Source organism: Telmatherina bonti, assembly GCF_933228915.1.
Source record: "Telmatherina bonti genome assembly, chromosome: 9".
In the NCBI taxonomy this organism is placed as follows: domain Eukaryota; kingdom Metazoa; phylum Chordata; class Actinopteri; order Atheriniformes; family Telmatherinidae; genus Telmatherina; species Telmatherina bonti.
The window spans coordinates 31,325,036-31,349,885 of record NC_136627.1 but is presented as its reverse complement, the minus strand read 5'-3'; the positions used below and the strand labels follow the sequence as shown (position 1 = coordinate 31,349,885).

General features: G+C 37.6%; 1 protein-coding gene across 1 annotated transcript in view; it reads right to left on the bottom strand.

Annotated features, from left to right (window-relative positions):
- Window positions 1-23,737, bottom strand: part of gab2 (GRB2-associated binding protein 2) — a gene marked incomplete at both ends in the record, with an annotated part of 31,114 nt that extends 7,377 nt beyond the window's left edge. The window contains 2 exons of the mRNA XM_079246970.1: window positions 10,493-10,793; window positions 23,666-23,737. Coding sequence (XP_079103096.1) covers window positions 10,493-10,793; window positions 23,666-23,737 — 373 coding nt within the window. The remainder of the gene's footprint in view (window positions 1-10,492; window positions 10,794-23,665) is intronic.
- Window positions 23,738-24,850: the final 1,113 nt, after the last annotated feature.

Below are 24,850 nucleotides of genomic sequence, written 5' to 3'. Positions count from 1 at the left end.
GTCTTGCACATCTGTATTTTAATTCTTAACAGGAACAAAAAGTGTATGTATACTCTATATGTTGCCGTGAATAGATATAAAAATAACAGTATTTCCCAGAATGCCACTTGGTAGGCTCCATTTACAGGGGAGGTTAGTTAGCTCGGGAGACTGGCATAGCTGCATCAGGAGATGCTAGGCTCCTTTTGAGATGAGTCAGGCTAACAATAAATGAAACTGATACCAGTGAGGGAGCATGACACTTGTCAGGAAGTGAGAAAATTAAGTCCTGGCTCTTGATTTGCCTGAAGTGAACAAAGTTACAAGACAGCATCAGTCTCTCATGAAAACAGAAGCATAAATGCAGAGTAAACACACTCCTTCGTGTTCCACCACATCATGTAAGCGCCACAATTCGACCACATAGTGACATCAGCTTGTGTAGATGGGTTGGTCTGATCAATCAGTTAGAAGTCTCAGGCTTGTAAACAACAATTAATTGCAGAGTCTAGGCAGATTCCACATCAGTAGTTTATACTCAGCAGCCTGAGCATATTGCTAGAAGGCCATGGCATTAGGATGCAAAAGCTGCAAATCAGCTGCTGGGCTAACTCTGTGCAAATTTACATTGTGTCATTTTACAAAAGCCCGTTAATTACAATTTGTACCTTTCAAACAAATAAACAAGCAAAAGCTGTCCAACGACAGAAGGCTAAATTTATCTGGAGTGGGCTGCACCACTGCCTGCAGCCAGGATGTCCAAAACAGATGCATTAATTGTGGAAATATGGTTTATGTATTTCAGAGCAATAGGATGGTAGAAAGACTAAATTAATAAATAAAGAAAGCAACGCTTCCCTATGCTTAAAATAACAATACACATACTGTAAGAATGCCAAAAAAAAAAAAAAAATCAAGTGATGTCACACTGAAGATGAAAACAGACTTTCTAAACAGATTCTTGGTAGCGGATATGATGAACAATCGTGTTAAAAACAATTTTAAAAAAGACAGTCATGGCTAAATCAAATTAATAAAAACATTTATTTAGATGAAAGCAGCTATGTCTGCAAGATGAAATGACCTTAACACTTACCTGTACGTTTATGACATCAAAAACAAAAATCTGATTTCAGAATGAAAAGAAAAGCTGCTTGGAATCTCTCAGTTCATCATACTTTTTTAATCATTGTTAGTAAGTCTAAATTTTATACCAACTACAAATAAATGGAAGCACACAGCTGGTGGATTTAGGCAGATTACAATCTTCCCCATAGCTGTATTGATAATGAATAAAAGACAATATTTAGGTCTTGATTATCACACAATTAATTTAGTTCACAAAGAAACCACAATCAATGCAACCATAAAATATTATTTAAAATTGCAACATTAGGGTAGGAAAGACTGCATTTAGGATTTGTATGTAATATTCACATCTCACAGATTGTGAGAGCTTAAAATGACATTTAGTTTTTCTGTGATAAAACATAAACAGGGAGTTTTTATGTATTTATTGAATGTATTTATTTATTCAATTTTTAATACATATTTGTGAGAGATGGAAGAGTGTTTTTAGTGAGCTGCCAAACAAATTCAGTTTCCATTTGGTGATGTTTTATCCATCCATCCATCCATCCATACACTGTTTTTTTAAATAACACCATTAGTCTAAAAGTACAAGCTCTGTTTAATAAATAAAAAAAAAATCTCACCATCCAAGAGGCAAAACTTAAAATGGAGAAAAAAGTTAAATATATGAAGAAGAAACAACAAAAAGAAAAAAAAAAACCAACGGGATCTCTACTTTATAAGACAAAGATCACTGACAAGAAAAATTCTCATCCTAAGGCAGAGCTGATCCCTGGCTTTGAATTCAAACAGCCAGCAGAGACTAGAACAAAGCCTTTGATTGACAGAGTTGATGCTTCATTCATTAGATTGTGTTTGGGGGTGGGTCTCTCAGTGCAGACCCACGCCACACACCCAGTATTAAGTGTCTGATAACAGAAGAGCTAAAATCCAACATCAGATTATGAGAACTACAAGTCATCAGATCTGCCTTGGTAAATACATTCTTATCTTTTCACCCATCCCGCTTCGTTTGAAAACTTATACATACTGCTGCTTATGTTTGTTAAAAATAAAACAAGTAACTGCATTGTTCTTGTATTTATCTTTTCAGCTACTCAGTGAAAATTTGATTTGATTAAAAAAAATCCATCATTAAACACAAACATAATTCAGAATCTAACATCCAGAGACATTGTACCTAGGCTGTTATTTTAAAAGGAAGATAGCGTGCACGACATTCTCAAATATCTGCTTTCCAGCAATGATTCAGATGCTGCCAGTAGTACTGTGGGATGTGCAGCAGCTGCAGCTCTATGGGTACAGAAACCTGACCTTCCAGTGCCATGGAGTCATTATTTTGACAAAATCAATGCAGATGAAGGGCACTTTGGTACGAGAAAAGCCAGCCTCCCTTTTAATGAGAGATCAAGAAGAGTGCTGAGAGGGAATGTGAAATAGTTAGTTTTAAGCAAATATGTATGTCTATGTTTCATTTACTTAATCATTTCAATCATCAGTTTCTAAGACTGAAATGACTGGCTTGGTCTTGGTTCGCTATTGTCAGTTTCATCTACAATCTAGTCATTGTAATGGTGTTTTTAGTCATAACTTCAACACCAGACATCAATACTTTTGTTTTCAGCTTAAAGCAAGTGTCTTAACTATTTTTCATTGAGAAGAGAAGCTGTCTTGCATTGAAAAGCCTGCTTGACAGGAGGATAATGACAGTGAGGCAATTTTGTTTTGTTGAAAGTATTTGCAATTCGCTTTCATTTTTGATAGACATAAGCATGTACTTAGGTATGTAGCTATGCACCAGAACAAATCCAGCTATGGACCAAACCCAGACACTTGCATTCCCCAACAAGTTCAGCTCTCTGTTCACATAACATGCTTCTCAACCAAGGTTAGTCTGCCATTTAGATTTTTTTTCTGTCTCTTATTAGCTCATACTGCTCACTGACCATTCAGTCATCGGTTTCTCAAAAAGATAGGACACTTTTTCCAGCTACAAAACCTCACAAATAAAAGGACCAAGACTCCAAAACACTACTGAATGACTGGCTCCTTCTCGACTCCTATTATTCTAATCTTCATTTGTAATTAATTAGTCATGAGAAATCTTCAGTGTTCTAAGAATTAAAAAACTAAAACATCACCATGGGTCCTTGATATTCTGTTAAAATGACACAGTTGAAAGTATTATGAGTCTTGTGTTTTGGAAAATATTCAGTAAATTATCACAATAAGCTAGAATGGGCATCAATAATACTAAAACCTCCCATAATGTTGATATAAATTTAAATGCCCTGTTTATGTTCTGCGTATTATACTATAATATGTTTTGAAATTACAAACCCAATTTTGCTTTTATTTAGGAGAATTTAAATTGTTTTCTTATTTGTACTTCTAGTTGTTCTGAAAGTATGATTTGTGTCTTATCTGGAATTTCAGCATAATGATTTACTTTTTGAATAAAATCTTATGTTTGCTTATAGACTTAACTTCAGAGATTTTGACACAATTTGGTTTGAAATGCATGGACAAGACACAATTTCTGTCTTTTAGTCCTAATTAACCATGTATGAGTAATAGAAATAAAAGGTGATGAAAAAAATTAACTTTAAATGAAAAACTGTTTCAGGTAAAAAAAAAAACAAAAAAACAAAACAAAAACCATGATACATATGAATAAATGGCTGCAAAAACATTGAGCGAAATGCTGTAAGAGTGTTAATGTGAGGGAGAAACCGAAACAAAATGACGCACATTGAACGAAAAAATGACACGAGAGCTGATTGTGAAACAATTAACCACCACATATTGCACTTGACTATCCTTCCTCATAGATGTAAGATGCATTTTACTCATGTAAGACCAGGCAATGTGACAGAAAGATGATGATATGACTAAAGTTGATCCAATTCCATCAAAATAAAAAACCCAGAAGTCTTCAGCTCTTCCAAAGATGTGGTCTACATAAGCGCAGATAATCCCATTTACAAGTTTAACTTCCCCTTGGCACTGCAGCTGTTAACAAGATCACAAACACACATTGTGAAATTGCATGTCATTATGGCTGTAGCACAGAAATATGTTCCCAGAAAGTCACGCAGATTGACGTGATTAATCCCTTCTTTATGAATAAAAAAATAAATGTGCTACCTGCATCTTCTGGTTCTGTCAGTTTACTGTGTGTAATTTCCTGAAGAGGAAGTAACTTCTCAGGTTAGTGTTAGTGTTTGTTTTTTTTGAGAGAGGGAATTCCCAGACTGTAGATGACAATGAATCTGGTCTGCAGCTGGCCACTAAGAGGAAAATATACAAACTATATTTGGTGCTAAAAATATTCAGCATGTTTTATTCTTTGTCTAACTGTCATCCACATAACAGCAGCAAATTATCTTAACATAATCACAACTACAGCATTCCACATAAACTCATAATACTAGTTACCCCGGTCGTGTGTAGCCAGTCCGAAAGCAGCACACAGTTCCCAAGCACCATGTAACAAAAAACACACATTTGTAAGGAAAAATGAGAATCAGAATCTTTAGACTCCATTACAGACAGGTAGTATTTGCCAGATGGAGCAGAAAGAAGCATTTGGTGAATGTGCTGAGAATTTCCACACAGCAAGCAAGCGTCATCAACTATGGAATTTTTTGCACATGACTTTTAATCTGGAAGCTTTTTACTCACAAATATATGCTGCTTTAATAGATTCCTTTTGGAGATGACACTCACGAGTTGTAAAAGGACTAAATGATCAGTTGTTTAGTTGACTTTTAGAAAATTATCAACCACAGTTTTGGATATTAAGTCAAAATCAAGACCAGTCATGTTTCAACCATAATTACTGACACTTTTGTTGGCACCCATGTGTCACTTGTATTAAATGTAAAATTTTTGTGCAGAATGTAAAATTCTAAGGAGTTCTTCTTTTATTCTGGGTTGTTCTGTATAAACAAATTATAACATGAAGTGACTACCAATAACTCCTTAAATATCAATATACACAAGTAGTTTCAGTCTATTCTGGTTTTCCAACTAGATTTTGAACTAATCTAGGTAACTAAGCAACCCACAAAAACTACTGATGCAAACTGATGAGTATTTTCTTCCACTGCCACACTGAGAGCAATGTGACACCACATGTGGGAGTGGGCAGGAGTTATTAAAATGAGGAGCAGAGTGGATCTGCATAAAAGTCAATAACTTATTTGATGGGAAACAAGTAAGAGGCCTGGAAAGTGTTCTGAGTAAAGCAGGTTTTACAAGGAAGAGATGTGTTGTTTGGACTGTTCTTCAGATGTGTGTCCTGTTTGTATGGCTATTTAAAGCAGAAAAGGAAACAAAAACCAGGAAGAAGAAGATCTTTCTGAGCACATAACCAAATAAACAAGCTGGTGGCAGTGTTATTTCAAAGAAGCACCTTATTAATACCATACAGTATTAACAAGTCATTTATCACAAAAAATAAAAATACAGGCATTACAGAAAAAGAATGATGCACCTATGAACAATGATTCATATCAAATAATATTTTAGGATATGTTGCTTGACATTTACAAAAAAATTGCCCATCAAGAGCATACAAACACTTCAGAAGACATTGTCTAATCGCTTGGATCCCTGCCTCCCAAAAATGATCTCTGATCACCAAACTGATTTTATACAAGGTAGACAGCTATTCTCTTATATCCACAGGCTACTTAACATACTTCTTTCTAAACCCAGTACTACAGAAGCAGAGCTGGTAATCTCTGATTGCAGAGAAGGCCTTCGACCGGGTGGAGTGGGAGATGTTTAATTTCTTCATAGATTTGGTTTTGGTCAAAAGTTCATTTCATGGATCCGGCTGCCATACAACAACCCTGTAGCCCATGTTATTACTATCTCCACGTTGTCCAAGCCACTCCCACTTTCACGAGGCTGTTGCCAGGGCTGCCCCCTATCAACTTTGTTTGTTGCCCTTGCCATCAAACAGCTGTCCCTTGCCCTTAAAAGGGCATCCTTTTTCTCTGGAATCACTAGAAACGGACTCGAACATAAGGTGTCTCCTATGCTGACAACTTATTGATGTGCTTCACAACCTAGCAATTAACAATCTAACAGGATTTTAAATCTGCTACAAACCTGTGGCTCTTTCTCAGGCTACAAATTGAACATTACTAAGAGTAAATGTTTTCCACTTAAAGACACAGCCAGATCGATCCCAACCCAGATGTTACCCTTTCAGCTGAGCTTATCTGGTTTTCGTTGTTTAGGTATAAACATCTCAGAAAGCTTCTCTCTCATCCTTTAAAACAATATTTTGAAGTTGTTAAACCAGATTAAATCAGACTTTAATCAGTGGAGAACCCTCCCTCTGTAACTTTTAGGGAGAGTAAACAATAAAAATGAATGTTCGCCCAAGATTTTTTATTTCTTTTCCAGTGTCTGCCAGTGTACCTCCCTAAATCTTTCTTTAAAGACCTAGGCCGACATATTTCATCCTTTATTTGGGCAGGAAAGCCCCCCAGGGCAAGATATTCTGTTCTGCAGAGACCAAAAGAAACTGATGGCTTTGCTCTCTCTAACTTTATGACAAACTACTGGACTGCTAATATTCAAAAAGTCTACGTGTTGGTATAATTGTCCCGATATTGACTGGTGCAAGATGGAGGCTCATTCTTATGGCTCCATATCATTACCAGTCCTGATCTGTGTCCCTCTCAACTCATACCCCTCAAATTACACCACCAATCCAGTAGTTATATCAACTATAAAAATCTGGAAACAGTTTAGACACAAAGTTTTTTCTGCTTCATCGCTGATACCCATTTGCAATAACCATTCATTCTTGCCCTCCTCAGCTGACTCGGCCTTTGCTGAATGAAAACAGAGGGCTTAGGCCACTTTAAACAACTTTTTAAAGACCAGATCTTTGTTTCTTTTGACAATCTCAAATCCATGTTTAATATCCCAAGTTCTCACTTATTTAGATATTTTTCAGTCTGTAACTTTGCATATCATCACTTCCCCAATTTTCCTGTCTCTGTTGTTGAAACCATCCTTTCCCCTCCTCAAATTGTAAATTTATTTCAACCGTGATGAAAGTACTTTAATTTTCTGCACCTCCCTAGCTACCCAAAACATCTGGAAACCCAAACTGGGCACCACATTTGACCAGAATGGTGGAGCGAGGTCCTTATGTAGATCAATGCCACATCCCCCTGTGACAGCGTAACTTTAATACAGTTTAGAGTTGCTCACAGAATACACCTCTCCAAATTAAAGCTACAGCAGATTTTCAACACAGGTGACAAGAGCTCCTTAAAAGACCACTGATTCCCAGCCCTGTCACTTCTATCTTTGGTACCCCTATAGATTTTGATTGTTTCAACAAGAGGGAAAGAAATGTCATTGCTTTTGCCTCCCTCATTGCTTGCATCTTATTACATTGGAAAGACCACAAACCTCCTTCATCTTCCTCTTGGTTGAAAGATCTAATGTCCTTCCTTTACTTGGAGAAAATCAAATAAAGCATGAGAGAACAGTCTGATCTTTTTGCCACAACCTGGGGTCCTTTTCTTTCCCTGGTCAATTCCATCCAATGTTGGGATGATAAGTACTGACTAAATGATAACCCCCCCCCCCTTTTTTTTAATCTTATCTTACTTAGTTAATTTATTTACTATTTAAATTTATTTCATATTTCTCATTTTATTTTTTAAAATTAATTCATTCATTGATCAATCAATTTATTTTTTATTATTGTTATTTATTTTTCGTTTATTCTTTTTTTATTTATCTTTTATATCTTTTTTTATTTTATTTTACTGCCCATCATGCTGTTTTTGTTCTGTTTTGTTGGTTGTTCGATTCTACAATTGCCCTTCTATCTACAAGAAGACTTTAAAAAAGACATGATAGATAGTGCAGTCTGTGTTTAGCTATAATAGTGATAATTATTTACTGCCATGTTCTTTATCTGAAAACCCTGTTTGTAAAAAGTACTGCTTCTCCATATCTTAATAAAAATTTCAATCCTGGACAAAAAAGAAGGCTTCGGCTTAAATGAGTAATGCTGATCAAAATTTAGCCATGAATTATCTTAAAATGACTACCCTTGGGCACCAAAAATGCTGCGAATTTTGGCTGAAGGAAAATTCTTGTGGGTTTTCAGAGAAAGATGTTAACAAAGACAGCAGTGCTCACAAATTTCAAACTTCTAATAATTGGACATGCCAAATTAGGGCATACAAATGCATTTGTATGGACACAGAGCTCACAGTTTCTGAGTACATTTGTACTAAAAAAGAACTGTCTGTGAAAACAGTCTCGTAACAAAATGAGCTTGATGTGATGTTCAGAGTGAAGAGACTAATATCACTCCTGCAGCTGTAATGGGAAAAGCCTATTTTCCCCCAACCTGCCACACCCTCTTAGCTACAGTTTAAACTGTGTGATCTCTATAGCAGGACCTTGCTAATGACAGAATATGGGCTATGGGGACCTTCTCATGATGTGAGGATGATTACACTCTCAACATCTGTTGTTTATTCCACACCTGGACATATTGCATGTTACAGATGATCAACCGTGTGCACAAAGATTAACGTCCACCAGCTGCCAGATGGCGGGAAAAATAACAGCAGCATGAATGCAATCTGGATACAGTACAAAGGAATAAGAAAACAAAAGAGATTTTTCACAAAGTGTGACCAAGTTTTCATGACTGGCAGAGGGATAAATTGATATCTCTTCAAGCATCAAGGGGTAAAACAGCAGCAGCAAATGCATTTACATTTACTTTACTATTCTATTCTATTCTATTCTATTCTATTCTATTCTATTCTGTCATTTAGTCGAGGCTTTTATCCAAAGTGACTTACATATGAGAACAACTATCACTGTGAATCTGTGATTACAAACTACAACTGATAATAATTATAGCAATAAAGGCAATAACAATGTATACTTGGTTAAAGAGCACATTCTCCATTGCAGACAGTGAAAGCACTATTGTCATCTTTAATTTGGGGTCATCAGTGGTTAACTTTTCAAAACAGCAAAAAATCCTAATAGAGCATCATGTAAGAAAATCTGTGGCTTGAAAGTAGGTGGTCAGTGAGGAAAGCTTGAAGAAGCAGGGAGGAAATATAATGGAGTAAAGCTGAAAGCTACACACAATCGTGGGAGCATTTGGTTTAGGAAATGCAAATTTTAAAGCCAAGCTCTGTAAAATTAATTCAGAGTATTTTCTCAAAGCACTATGAACTTTTTGAGTTGTTTTATATGATCAATGTCCTTTTTTGTGGCTCTGGTATGACTAGCAAGTAGACTAGCAACCCTGTTACTTTTCCTCCATAGTGCTCTCTAAAATGAAAGTATTCCATGCATTGCTGGTACTTACTACAATAAACATCCCCACTTAAATAAATTCTACATCCCATTAAGCGCAAGCAGTTCTCAAGTTCAACAGCTCTACAGAAAAAGCTGTGAAACACATAAAACTGAACCTGTACATCAAAATATTTAGACTAACAATTTACATCATAAAATTCTGAAACTCTCTTTGACATTAAAAAAAATTAGGAAGGATCTCAGGCGCTGTGTCCTTTTTTTATGGCAGAGATATTCTTATTACAGCTGCTCAAATAAAGATGGAAAAAATGCAACTGCCAATGATATCATGTAGTCAATCCTGTTTACTTTGCCTGCTGACCTCTCTGTACAAACCAAGATGCCAACTATCTCCATTGCTATTCTATTTTTTAACCAATATTTATTTATTTTATTAATAGCAAAGGTGTCTTGTTTAGTATGTATCTCATAACAGATCATCTCATAACAGAGATCACCAATCCTGGTTCTCGAGGGCAGGTGTCCTGCAGGTTTTCCAAGTGTCCCAGCTGCAACACACCTGATTCAAATCAATGTGTATTTAGCAGACATGTGCAGAGCTTGTCTGAGTCTGAGACAGGAGTTTTCCAGCAGGGTCACTTGGACAACCTGCAGGACACCAGCCCTCAAGGACCAGGATTGGTGGTTCCTGATTTAGAGGATTAAAATCTTTAGACCATTTCTAAAATTGTAAGTTGTATCCAACGTTCTTGTCTGCAGCCGTTACTTATTTAGTATAACATAATATATAACAACAACAGAATGTTTTCATAATTCTCTGTCAAGAACACAGATTAACCACTACCATGATGAAGTATTTTAGCGTGACTCTATTCTATATCAACCATAACTATGACTGAAATTTTCTAGGAAACAACAGATGTAGATATATGGGATCACATGAAGATTAATTTCCTGTCTGCTGTTAAAAAAAATGTTAACAAAACAAAAATTTTACTCAAGCTCATTTGTGATTACTTTTCACTCATTTAATGAAAGAAAAGAAGCTAAAAAGGGGAAAAACTGAGGATAGGTCAGAGTTACCTACCATGACCGTCATCGGACTGGTTGAAACCACACAGCTGGCAGATGGATCGGACCCACTTGTTCATCTCTTCCTCAGTCTCAGCAACGAGATAAAAAGTGCGGTCTGAAGTCTTTATGTCAAAGACAAAACTACCCTGGAACTCCTTCCCCTTAAAGGTCAGCCCAGCATCCACCTGCTCACAGCAGTGCAGGTCGATTACCCGGATGGGCTTCTTTGAGTGGTCGTTCTTATAGTACTCCAGAACATCAGGGTCACCGCTCATGCGGCCACTGCGAAGTATAAACCAACGCTTCTTCCATGCCTGGAAAGAGATTAAAAAGGTAGAGTTATTATCCCACTCCACCAAGAAGGCATCTTGAATCACATATTTCTGTATGCATGTTTTTTAGATAAAAACATATGATTTTATTTAATGCAACATGAAATCTATTTGCATTTTAAAACTTAAAAAAGAAAAAGGAATAGAAAGTAGTAATAACAGTAAAAAAAAAAAGAAAAAAAAGTATGGTTTTCTTGAATTTCTTACGCTGTGGTAAAAAGTTGCTGTGGTAACAAACTGAACAGCTGGATTCCAGTTGTGGAGTTAACTGTTGATCATGTAGACTTATTTGAGCAAACATGGAGTTTTGTGTGGTTTGTGTCTATGTTAGCAGCCGTGGGGGGAAGGGGGACAGCAGGTGTTTACTCCCTCCTAACGCATTTCCTGTGTTGAGCAAAGAGAATTAACACTCCTCTATGACAGCTTCATTAAGAAACTGCAAACTCATCAAAAAACTGGTAAATCACGCGTCCGATCTTAATTACGTCACATATTCATGTGATCATTTTTCTGTAAGGATGCAAGCAATCAAACTTTTCCTAACCACATGAAAGGCAGCAGAGGTATATGCTCCAACAGAGCAAGCGGTGAACACTGCAGTATGATGCTGTTGTGTCAAACCATTAACATTGCTGTATTTCTCAACTGGAAAAGCATACAGGAAGACGAGTGGCCTTCATTACAATAGCTCCATATGGTTTTCCAGTTGCTGCCTAAAGGGACTCTGTGCTGCAAGACAAAAGAGGAAGATAGACCAGGAAGGGAAAGGGGTTGTAAAGTAGGGTTGAGGGGGGCAGGGGGCTTTTGGACATCTGCCAGTGATGCACTTCCACCCGGCAATGTCTCACATGCAGGCTGCTGACACACAGGATCCTGCAGCCCCCCCCTCCATCAACACAGACACTGCCGCAAGGCTAACACCTCGCATTCCCATTCCAGAAATATGCACACTCACACATACACACAGGAAAAAAACCAAACCAAGCAAACAAACAAGAAAACATCAGAGATTCCCAATCTGTCCTGGAAGCAAGAATGCAAATGTTCTATTTTGAAAAGCCATTAGCTGCAAGATGCAGAGGTGAAAATAATGATGGCTGAATGAGCCCCCTAGGCTTCCCTGTCTAGGTAATATGCATATCGGCTATCTGTCACACCATGGTGGTTTACTGAACTACCAGGAAACACTGCAACAACAAAAAAAAAATGTCGTTGCCATTGCTTTATTTGTTTTCATTATAGCAAACAAGTCCCCGATACTGAATCCCAACTTCCCATGGCAAAAGATATAATCTGTTATTTGTATAGAACATTTGAAGTGCCCAAGAAGAAAATAATAGCCAAACATTGACGACTTTGTGAACAGAGAGCTAAAAAAAATAACAAGGACACAAAAAGATTAATGTAGACTGGAGGGGGATAAAAAGCGATGCCTCAGACTGATATTTGCTTCCATGTCTGGGCCAAAAAAATGCCCAGAAGAGGTCATGCTGAGATTTACCTTCTACTTAGATCAACAATGAGTCATGGTTTCATGGAGATGAAAAGTAAATAAAACACACTTACATATAAACATTTTCAAATAAATAATCTTTAAGGACTTATCAAAAGCTGCTGCAAAAATAATATAGCCATTCACCATCAGACATGAAGCATATGGTGGGGTGCCCCTTAAACATATCCCACTAACACTTGTTGGGCACCGGCTCAAAAAATTTGTTATTTCATTTTTCTAACAAGTCATTATGTTGTTAACAACTTGAGTGCTCTTTTTGATTAAGTGCACTGATGGTTGTCAAAACAATTTCTTCATTTCAGAGATATTCGACCTCAGAGTTTCATGCTTTTGTCCAATCAGCTTTAAAGAATGATTCTCAACTTCAATATTTAATCCAAATATGGTCACTTCCTGCTTCAGAAAGACCAAGATGCCAACAGCTGAATGTCAAATGAAAGTGTTTCAAATTGCAAACTGATGGATAAAGATGCCTATCATTTATTTAATCTGTGAATTGAACCAGCCGAATTCTCAAATTCAAAATTTTGTGCCTTTTGAGGGATTCCCATACACTTTTCAGCACCCTCGTTCCAGTCAGCCTTCCCTTTTAAAGCTGGGATAGGTAATGTTGGAAAGCTAGCAAGATGTAAAAGTGGCACCCTGTCTTGGCTCCTCCCTATCTGGTTTTGCTCCTTGTGTGAGCCAAGGCTTTTTTTTTTATAAGAAATGAAACAACTCCCTTTTAGTCCACACGTTTGGATTGATCAGAGTTTTTTCAGATTTACATCAAACTAAGGGGTGTAACTATATTACTAATTGTTCATGAATGCAAAATGAATAGACCACTATTAGGACGAGGAACCACTTCAACCAGAGTAAAAAAAAAAAAAATAAAAAAAATGCATCTGAGCAAGATTACCTTTCCCAGCTTTAAACAGCCAACAAGTTTCACACGACTGAGATCTGCACTCACATCCATCTTTTAAAGAGGTGCAAGAGTTTTCTAAATTTAATTTGTATAAGAGTATGAACATTTCTGAAAATGTTAACCAAACTTCCTCCTTGTTCTTAATGTTGAGGTTTATTTCTTAGTTCAGAAACATTTGTTATGTTTGTCATCTGGATGCATTAAAATATTTAGAAATGTTTACTCAAATGTTTGATACCTTTTATTAATGTGTCACATAATGATTCACTCATGTTTATTCTAATTAGCATCGAGTCAAGAGGAAAGAATGCCTTGTTAAAAAAATTTCTTATATGTTGCTACTTCTGATCTGTTGCCGCTACACGTCTTCTTTTTTCCAGGAAGTGCAGGTTGTGATCTTATCTTGATTGTGTAGCTTAAGCACTCCTGAAGTGTTGAGCTCTAAGACTTTCATTTCATTTTTAGTCGACTGATACACTGATCAAAGCTGGAATGACTTACCTTCGCTTCAGAAAGCAGAGAGAAGTGCGATGATAATATTTCTAATCAGCCCTGATAAGTTGTGCTGCTGTGGAAAACTATGTATTAGGTCGCGTATGAGTGTAGGAGTTGTTGTGAAAGTTCATAAATACAAATCCTAACAGCGAAGGGTGTGGTGAAACAGATTCCAAAAATGGACACAGTAATACTCCACATGTTTCCATCTGTATGCTTCCACTGAAGCATAATCTTATTTCGCTGAAATGCAGTACAGTCATCCCAACAGCCATAACAGCCAAACACAACACCACTTTTTTTTTTTTTTTCTGATCCACAAAGTTGTTTTATTCAGCATTTACAGAAATGTGAGTACCATTTAAATATTTTGCCTTTTCTGGACAATGAGCGCTTCACTTAATTAAGACCTGGAGAGATGCCCAGTTTGGAAAGGTCAGTGTGACCCAGCTGGGTTATTCCTGGCATCCATCAGCTGTGGCCAGCACATTAAACCAGGGCAGCTATCAAAGATGAGGAAAAGTCAATTAATTTAGCAGAACTGGCATAGTAAAAATCTGATGGGTAAATGTGGGAAAAGGAAATAATTCACAGCTTAATCTAAAATTGAGAAGTAAAAGATCCTTTCAGTCACTCTTTTAGCTAAGCTCTTTATCAAGTATAATATGTTTCAACTAAGCTTTTTCAACAAAGCAACAGTTTTTCTTCTCCATGCGCGTCTCATATGCGGCCCTTAAAATATGAGCCAACTTCCCTGGTGAAGTAAATCATGGGGGAGGAGGACACAACAAAATGAGCTAACCCACTCATCGCCTGTCCTACAGAGCATGTCTAAGCTCATCGATCACTGTCTAAACACTGGGAAGTGAGGGCCGAAGCTGTAAAACTAGGCTGAACTCTCCCATCTATTCAACTTTCCCCTCCCCCTCATGGCTTTGGTTTAGGCTGCGTAACTGTTTGGAGGAAAAGAAAAGGAAAAAAGAGAAGGGGGGGCTCAGTGCAAAAGAACTAGCCTTGATAACAACTGGACTAGACAGTACTCAGGACCACCAAGAGAGCTTTGAACCAGGCCACCAATTGCACTATAAATAAACTAACAAGATATCAAACAGTTGGCTTATTTTCTGAACAATTCTGTTGATGATGTCAGTGCACATTGTCTATACTGCAAACCACAGGGGACATGTTGTGACTGCCATGAGCTGGTGCTGGTTCATGCTGACCTGGTCCTTCTCCAGAAGGGATCAAACTCAAGTAAAGGTTAAATCAAAGCAGAAAACAGTATCACACGGTACAAAACTAAACCAAAATAATACTTCAAGGAAAACTGCACTGGCAAAACTTTCAGGTTAACACTTAAGGTTTATGATGTTTGGATTCAACCTGAACTAAGAAATGAAAAATACAAGATTGTCTGCCAACGCTTGGAGCCCTTCAGCAAAGACAGCAGCGACCTGCAGCAATGGATGCACAGCATTTAGTCCCTTCAGTCTTATTCAATCATCCCACAAAGACTTGATCTTACCATGTTCCAACATAGCCTCATTTGTCCTGTGCTGATGGCAGCCAGCTACGGAGACATTAGTGGAGCACAAAGGACAACATGTCTGTATCTATTTTAGATGAGTGGGAAGGAAAACATCCAATAACAAAACAATCCAAAACATTCTTTGGTTTCTAAAAATAATATCAAACTTGTCCATTGGGCCAGTTTCTTTTGTTTCTTTAGATGCTGATAAGTAAACATTTTTTTTTTTTAAATTTCTATTCTTGATAGAATGCAAAACAGCTATTCTGTTGGGAGAAAAAAAAAACAATTCACAGAAATAGTTTCTTCTCCAAAATTAAGTGACACAGTTGTGTGGTATAACGTTTTAGCCTTTCAAATAAAAATGCTGAAGATAAAACACACTATTCATAAGATCCAGGAAAGCAGGAGTAATGAGAATGTAACAGTCTCATCTGTTTATACTGAGTTTTATCACGCTTCCAACCCAATAAAGCAGACTAATGAACTTAGAGATGGTCATGGGCTAAACAATTATCTAAGGTGTGCCTTTTACAGCAATAGGCCAATGTGTTTGCATAGTAGTAGGCTGTGTCAACAGGTGAAGTGATAAAAATCAGTCAACATGTTTTTAAATGTGCATGAGCAAACATCCAAACTAAGCATGTATGTTATTCAAGCTAGAGGATAGAAAAGTCCTTTTTATCTCTGTTCCCAATAAAGCAATGAAGAAGGAGACAACAGCTTGTCTTTGACTGCCTCTCCTGTATTACTTGTTGCTGCAAAACATAAAACCACACACACGACACAGCTGCTTAAACACTCAAACTGTAGAGCTCGGTCTGAGCCTTGTGGCCACCTTGTTTGTGTACTTTTTTGCCATTTATGGACAGCTTAAAAAATGTCTACATACTCATATTTTCTTGGCAATGTATAAATTTAGCAATGGAGCTCAGCCAATGCTACTTTTTAATTATAGCAAAAGACTAGATAACTGGTTTAATCCTGAGGTTTGTGGTTTTATTTTGAATGGTAATACACAAAGATTATTTGAAATTATTCGACTTCTCATTCTGAAAGGAAGCAGATTTTAGTTTTATCTCAAAAGGTTACTTGTTCTTAGCAGGTACAGCAAATTTAACCCACCCAAAAAGCAAACAAAAAAAAAAAAAATCATTCAATACATTTACTCTTGCAGAAACCGTTCTAAAAGAAAACACACATCAAAGATGAATTTATAATGCAATAATTACAAAAAGGGTCTGTAAGGTGGTCACTGCGGAATGACTGAAAGTCCACACACTTGTGATTACAGTTATCATTCTAATGGAGACCAAAGTGGTTACTGTTGTTAATGATGAAGACCAATATAGCTCTAATCAATAGTGGGACATCACATGCCAGGATCAGTTACGAGTTTCCGCAAGGTAGTGAACACAGTTCAGTTACGTTTGACAAATATCACATTTCTATTCACACAGAAAACAAAAACAAAAAAACAGATACATGAAAATTCAGCTTGACGGTAATGCTTTGCACTCTTATGTGTCCTGAACTTGTACATTCTCCTTTAAAATAATCTTTATACCTGCCAAAGGGGAGCTGGATAATCCGCTTCAAGAATCTATGCTGTGCTTTACAAGTGTCATGTAACTGTATTTAGATGTCTGGTATTAGTTATTGTGGCTTAAATAAACTACAAATGGTTTCTTGGAAGTTGTAGTTTACACAAGTTTTTACATCTTGGCTTTGAGTGAGATGTTAACCAGACAGCTGTCCCCATCAAGGTTTAAAACAGACCTTTCTGGAGCATTTCCAATAAATTCAGGTCACAAACAACACTGTGCCAACAGTAAGCAGCTGCAGCAGCTCCAATCCATTACCTGTCCTGACAGATGAGGAGATCCAGACTTTCAACAGTTAAGGACAGCTTTGTCCCATCCATATGCCCAGTAAAGTAAACATGCAAAGATGTAAAATCCAACAAATGCATTAGAGCTTCCCTCCAGCCTAAATCAAACTGCTCAGGTTTGCAAATAGTCAAAACACTAATGGATGAATGGCAGCTGCGATACATAACACACAAAAGAGAAGAACAAAACAAGCCCATAAATGCTTTTGTGTTAATAAAGAAGGTGGGAGGGCAGCTTCTGAGTGCTATCAGACACAGTCCTCTCCAAGAGGAAAGGTAAACGCTTCATTCTTACGTCTCCATCCCATACATGATTTGCAAGTTCACATTCCCTTTTAAAGCAAAACATCAGCTTTGGAACCTATTCACCACGTGTAGAGCAGAGTCTTTTACAAGGTTATAGCAAATAGGATTCCACATACAATGCCATCATACAACCGAGATAGAAAGCCTCATTTAACAGGTGCGAAGACTTTTAAGAGGGATGCTGCATTTGGCATCCACAGTTCTCATTCGTTCACTTCACTTGGACAATGATCTACCAAATCTGCCGCACATCTATGAAAAACAACCTCAAAAAAGCTGTCAGCAGATATAAATCAACTTCAATTTGCAGCTCAATAGTTTCTCTATAATGAAAATGAGTAGTCTCTCGCTATGTCTTTGTTTCAGCAGAAGGCAGGGCTTATTTAGCATTGAGCCCAGGCTGAAAATTTGACTAACGGGAAGTATTATCTTTAATCAGAACTCTTTGTGTCGCTTCCCCTGCTTCTGCCATCTGCAGCAGCTCATACACATGTGTATGGAGGGCGTGCTGAGAGCATCTCCTGCCCTTTCTAAATCTTTGCAAAGTGGCTTTGGATGCACAACATGGAATAAATAACTGAAATAGGATGCAGTCCACATAGGAGAAATATGTACATAAAAGGGAAAGATGTGACCTCAACAACTGTGGGACCATCATGCTAGTGCAAACATTACTTCATGGCCATCCTCCTCACACAGCTGTTTGCTTCATTTTCGTCATTGTCAAATTTTTCACACCAAATTTTGTCACATGGATGGATTTGTGATTCACAACCATGAACACACACACAGTACAGTAAATGTGCTTAGAGACAAAAATGAGAAAATAGTGAAAAAGATTGATAAAGCAGGACACATCTGGCTTCATTTGAAATTAAGTTAATTTTTTTTTTTTTTAATAATCTCATTGCAGAAAGCTGTAGATTAATATTCAAATAAATCAAATGTTATTTTGTGTTAATAATGTGTTGAAATAATGACCAAGTTTATACATTTAAACCGTAACAAATTCATTGACATATCTGATGTCAAACCAACAGGAACAACTGATAAGTAAAAAAACACAACAACTATATATTCTACACTAGTTCAGAGTCACATGATATGCATTTTGAGGAAAAAGAAAACACTAAACATCTTTGTTTCTGTGAATACACATATGTTCACACACACTTCTTCTTTTCTTTTTTAAGTCATATTTAAGGACTGGCAACATTACTCAAGAGTTTATTTTTACTCAACCTCAGCTGTAGAAAACTTCAGTTCCTTGAACTGAATTACAGTGACTCAGCAGTGTCTAGATTTTCCAGAGGAATCAAATCCCTAGGCAATTTCAGTTTCAAGCACAGGCATGTAAAATATTGTATTTTAATGACGTTAAAGAACTTAAAAATAATAAGATTCAAGTTTCAGACATGCAGTTCAACTTCGCTTACCTTTACAGGGGATTTACGAGAACATGAAAATTTACATATGGAGCAAAACAGTTGTTTTTCCATTGAACTGACGTAATCAATTTTTTTTGTTCCTGTAATACAAAGAACATTTGTGTGCCATAGTTGTTTTCACTTTGACTACTGCAACCTCATGTACCACAACCACAGCGAAAAGGTTCTTCGTTTTCATATTTCTAACTCTCCAACAAACTTTAACAGCAAACCCAATTCAAGCAGAACACAGAAACTAAAGAAATAGACAATAATAAAAAATTAACAATAAATAAATCCAAACAATAGGTCATATCAGACCATTTAGGAGCCCCTAATGATTAAGAAATACTTCCTCAATATTTTTATAGAGGCTTTGGCAACTAAATAATTACTAATAAGTTAGATGTTAGTCCGCTTCGTAATGATGTCAAGTTTTGCTATCACATATTAAATTACCTCACCCTCATGTGCGCCCCTGCTTTTTCAGCAAGATCTCTTTAAAAGACAACACAAATAGTCTTCTCACTATTAATTCCTCTGACATCAGTGTCATAAAAAAATAAAGCAAAAGCATATGTTTATGACAGCATTCTGATAGGTTTTACATCTTTAAACCAAACTTTGTTTTTTACAAGTTCAACTTTCATTAATTTTAGTGTCATTAGTTTGACGTTTTTTTTTCCTTACGATGCAAAATGCAACGCCATGAGGAATTTCTTTAGAGTTACATCACAACTGCTAAATTTTCAGAAAGGCAATCTAATCACAGTCATATGATCTGTCACCCCCAGCTTTATATATTCTGTGCTTCCTTATTACTGATTACAGAGGAACACTTCTACAAAAACAACAAAAAAAAAACCCAAAACATTTTCCTACTGTGGACAATAATAATGTCATTTGAGAAAGTAGAAGAACACGACCACACTTGGGTGAACATGAAACAAACCAACCACGAATAAAGTATCTCTGACTTGTATTGCTGATGCAAAATAAACTAAATATCTTTGATCTCACGAGTACACAATTTTACATAACTAGTAATTTATCAGATTTGGCTCAGCAGACATTAATATATATATATATATATATATAAATATAAATCAGCTGTTTATACTGTTGTTGTCTGGCTGATCATTATTAGCTCCGTCATATGAAGCCATCACTCTGGCGTTTGTGTGCTTTTTGAGAGTTCAGCAAATAGGCAGCACATTCTCACTGCTGCACATTCTCACTGCTATCCCAAATCACGAGAGGGGAAAAAAAGGAAAATCAATGGGATCTAATTTCCTCCAGAACAGTACTATTTTAAGCTCAGTTGATAAAGTCTTGATAGATGGAAATGCATTTATATACTCGCAGACCAATTTAATTTCTTTCCCTGTCATGGGACCTCTGTCACAACACTTCCTGTAGGTACCATCCAGAGGAAGTCTGGCATCTGCTGTTGCTGAAATAATTACATTTTGGACCAAAATCTCACAGGCCAAACTCAAGAGTTCATGACAAAGGGCAGGATATTGTGACAAGGGTTTAAATAGGGCCACCACTGGATTTTCACCAAGACAGATGAATGTGTGAAAATTACATCCTGGAGAATAGACAAACAGAAGTTCAGCAAGTATATTTTGTGACCAAAAATATAACTAACTAAATATGACTTTTAGGATTAAATCTAAGTGGCTTCAGGTTCCGGTTAAAGGAGATATTCATCTAGTGTGATGCGAACTGTTTGCCAAAGGAAGCTATACGAATTGAACAGATCAACAACAATGAGAATGGTAAAAGGTTGCAGCTCCTTGTCAACAACAGGGACCCACTTTTATGGACCTTTATAATAAACTTGATACTGCATTCACCCCATGCCACCCCAGTTTTGTAGTTTATGGGGAAAGGCCCACAGATGAAATGGAACAAGGAAAATGCCTGTATGAGCGCTGGGTGTCTGTCAAAGCAGGAACTGGGAGGCGTTCAGAGTTGACCTCTGAGGGCAAGGACTTCCCAAAGCCCCTCTGCAAAACAACAGCAGACCCAGCAGCTGATATTGGGACACGGGCTGCTGCTGCTTTGCTATGTCTGCATTCAAAAGTCACCGACTCCCAATGTCTTCTACTCGTTTACATCCACAAGGGCAAAACTGTGAGCAGAAGTAGGAGTAGATATCTCCTTGCCGATATGATCTGTCTGGAATGTGGCAATGCTTTACTGTATCTGAACTGACATGTTTGTGATGTCAGGCAAAACAACACACACACATGGGAGGGCTTAGTTAACTGCAGCTTGATCCTGAGAACAGGAACTGTTTACACATGCTGCATGTATGATTCATACTGCACATGTAAAGTAAGATTCATGCATGCATGATTCACTCAGATGACTTATTATCATGCATATGTCAACACAAAGGGGTGCCTCTTCTAGATGTAAATGGTTAACAAAGAAGCTTGAGGCAATTTCTTGTCCTTTTTTTGAAAGTCAAAGAATAAAGACTGTCAGTTTTTTTTCATTTTAGTTGCAACACATTTATTTTATTTATTTATTTTTTTTTTTTAATGCAACAGCAACAAATAAGATTGTTCAGGGGTCAATAAAACAGACATGATTAACCATATAGTCTAACCACTGACTGATGAGTAAAATGACCTCAAATGAACTATGCAGGAATCACTGGGTAAGTGCTGGATTTGTCAGTTGTTTTCATGGTCCTCTTGCTTTTTCTGGACGTGGTTCAAAAAAAGCAAGCAGGCCACTCCCACTTAGCTGTAAAACACTCCCCATCTCTGGAACCTTAATCAGCTCTGAAAAAAAAAAAAAAAAGATAAACCCTGACCAAGTGATTCAGTGAGACCATGGCTGTTTTCCTTATATTGTGTAAATGCAGTTTAGGTGAAAATTGACTACACATGTCTGCAGCACTGTTGTCACATGCTTGAGGGGGACACAAGTTTATACTCGTCATGTGTTTACGGAGCAAGGGGCTGTTGTAGAGTGAGTCACTGCTGAGAGCTAATCACTTTTGTAAACAATTAAAAAGCATTTAGCAAAAATGAGGCTTCTTTATGTCTGTTCATGAACATGTTTCCTCTCCTCACCACCAGTTGCAACCAGGCCTTAACTGACACCGTTTTGCTTTGCATAATATTTGCATACTTGAGCTGCAGCAGTGGCACCAACTTGTACTCTCTGCATTGACCATCCATACCTGCATACCTCATTTTCCAGCATCGTCTATGGAAGGTCACATACAACTTAGTTTTTCAATATAGTCATCTATCATTTTACCAGCGAAATACTGATTAACACATCTGGCCGGGCTTCATCTCGCTTGGGAAACATTGTGGTCAAAAGAGGTTGTTTATTGACAGGCATGGTGTTGTTAAGGATTAAAACACATGTTTATTGTAGCAAATAATCACCTACAAGTGGCACGTTACAAACTGCTGCAGCATTTAACATTTACAGCTTGGAAACAATACATTCCTGACACCTCCTCCTATCAGTATAATAACTGATCGAATTTGCCTCCACCTTCCCAAACACACCTTCGGCCTGGAATGTTTTGGAAAATATCAAAGTCACATCTGAGAATATCCGTCTACATTAACTGAACCACGTCAGATGACAGTAATACTGGTGAGTAAATGGTCCCGATTGTCCATAGTCTGACTTTAAGTGGAAGGAATTTCAGATGGACAGATTATCGCATTCACAAGTCTGCCTGCTCTGGACACTATCTCATGACTCTGTTTTCTGGCTAAAACAGTGTGTGTGTGTGTGTGTGTGTGTGTGTGTGTGTGTGTGTGTAGTTGTTTTCAGGTTATTGCACAGGGTGAGAAGGGCTGGAAGCTCAGCTCTCTTGCTTCCAGGCTATTATCCAGCCTTGTGAATTTTTTTTCCTCTTGTTTATAAAAATCTGTAACCATGCAAGTTCTTTTTTTTTTTTTTCTTTTCCTCCCTGCACTACTGCAGCTGTTCATCCATACTTTGGTCAGTGGTCTCTGTGTAAACAGGGACAGCTTTAAGTGGAAGACAATGAGGAAATGACAGGATAGGGGATGTATTTGAAGACATTCAAAGATGGATTTCCAAGTGAAACACAAAGATGACATCATGGCAAAGCCAGCTTGCAGGAACACGGAGAGGTCTAGTAATGCAACACCATACATAAACAGTGGACAGCTGTATTTATAGTAGATTGTCTCATGGTTCTATCTGCCTCCATAAATCCTATTATCGGATTTGCAGCCATTCTCCTGCCCAGCACCCAACAAGAGACGAGCAGCTTTGGCTTATATAGTCTTATTAAGGCACTCAAATGCTGTGTATTTATCATCACAGTTGTAATATTAGTCAACATGACTATGAATAGTCATCACTGCTTGATTAGACATTACCTCATCATACCCAGATAAAGCCAAATGGCAGTTTGTGAATCTGAGGGCTCTTTAGTCAAAATGACAGACAGCTGTAGGGTATTACACAGGCTTACCCTGTGTCATCACAGAAACCACCATGTGTGGCTTCCATGTAAAATCTAGCAACTGTATTTATTCAAACATTAAATATAATTTACTGCATGCAGAAATTGAGACCAGGTGTGTTTCAGCAGGGCATAACAGACAAGAGGTTTACATTTAAAGGAGGGATGCACCTGCTACAGCTGGACTTCACATGTGGCACAACCTGCAGCACCAATACTGCAAAACAAACCAGTGAAACTGGGCTGAAACTGTCAAACTTAGAGACACAGAAACTAAACGGAAGTGTGTTTCACTTACATATCTCCTCAGTTTTTTCTCCGGAGGTGATTTTCTCAGCCACCCCTGGAAGATGATTTCTCCGCCGCTCATGTTTGCAGTGTCCACCGCTTCCTTTTGCTTCGAGACCGCAGTCCGTCACCAGAACATGACGACTCGCCTGGTTCAAAGTGCTGTCGGCGTTTGGCTCCGTCTGTTGCAGGCTGCTCCCCCCATTTAATGAAAATCAGAGTAGTGCCGGTCGGAGACGTAAACCAGCCGTTCCTGACGGTGCTTTACGGAACCTGTGCGTTCAAAACAGCACAAGTCGAGTCTGTGAGAAAGTAGGCAAAGGCCAGCAAATGGTGGGAGCCGCGGGGAAAACTCCACTGATGCAGTGTGAGGAAGTATGAGACTGTCTGCAGTTTGTTTTCCCAACTCACACCACGCCCACAGCGCAGAGAGGGATGGGCTGCTGGGATGAACAGGATGGGGAGCGCAGCTTGCAACAAAACAGCTCCAAACACACCCGGAACGATCTGACAACAGCAAGTTTATCTCCAGCAGCGGATTGTTTACAAGCTTACACGACGGAAATGATGACAATGTTCACGCCAGCTATGTTTTTTAATAACTACATATTCTATTTCCAACTAAATGCCTAACTGTCACATGTCACCCAAAATCTCATACAGCGATTTTATGGTCACTTAAAAATGTTTGGGGAACAAAATAAAACTGGGCGAGATTAAAAAAAAAAAAAAAGTTAACAGAATTAACTTTGCTGAATAAGTGGGGAAAAAAGTAGAGTTTGAAAGAAATGGTGAAAAAGCACCATCTTGTGGAATATAACCTCATTTATCAGCTGATGTTAAAGATTACATGGAGACAGGAAACGTCACAGCTTATGAATGAAATACTCTTTGTTTAAGTAAAGCAGGGGACTCAAACTCCAGACCTCAAAGGCCGCAGTTCGGAGGGTTTTTTATTGTTTCCCTGGTCTAAAAACACCTGACTGAAATGAATGGGTCATTGTGAAGAAGTTGACAAGAAGCCGTTTCAGCTTATTCATTTTGATTGAGGTGTTGTGGAGCAGGGAAACAATGAAAACCTCCTGAATTGTGGCCCTTAGGAACTGGAGTTTGAAGTAAAGTAATGCACATTGACAAATGACAAAATAATGGTTTTGTGTAGTTTTTTTATTTAAATTTCATAAATCAATGGGTT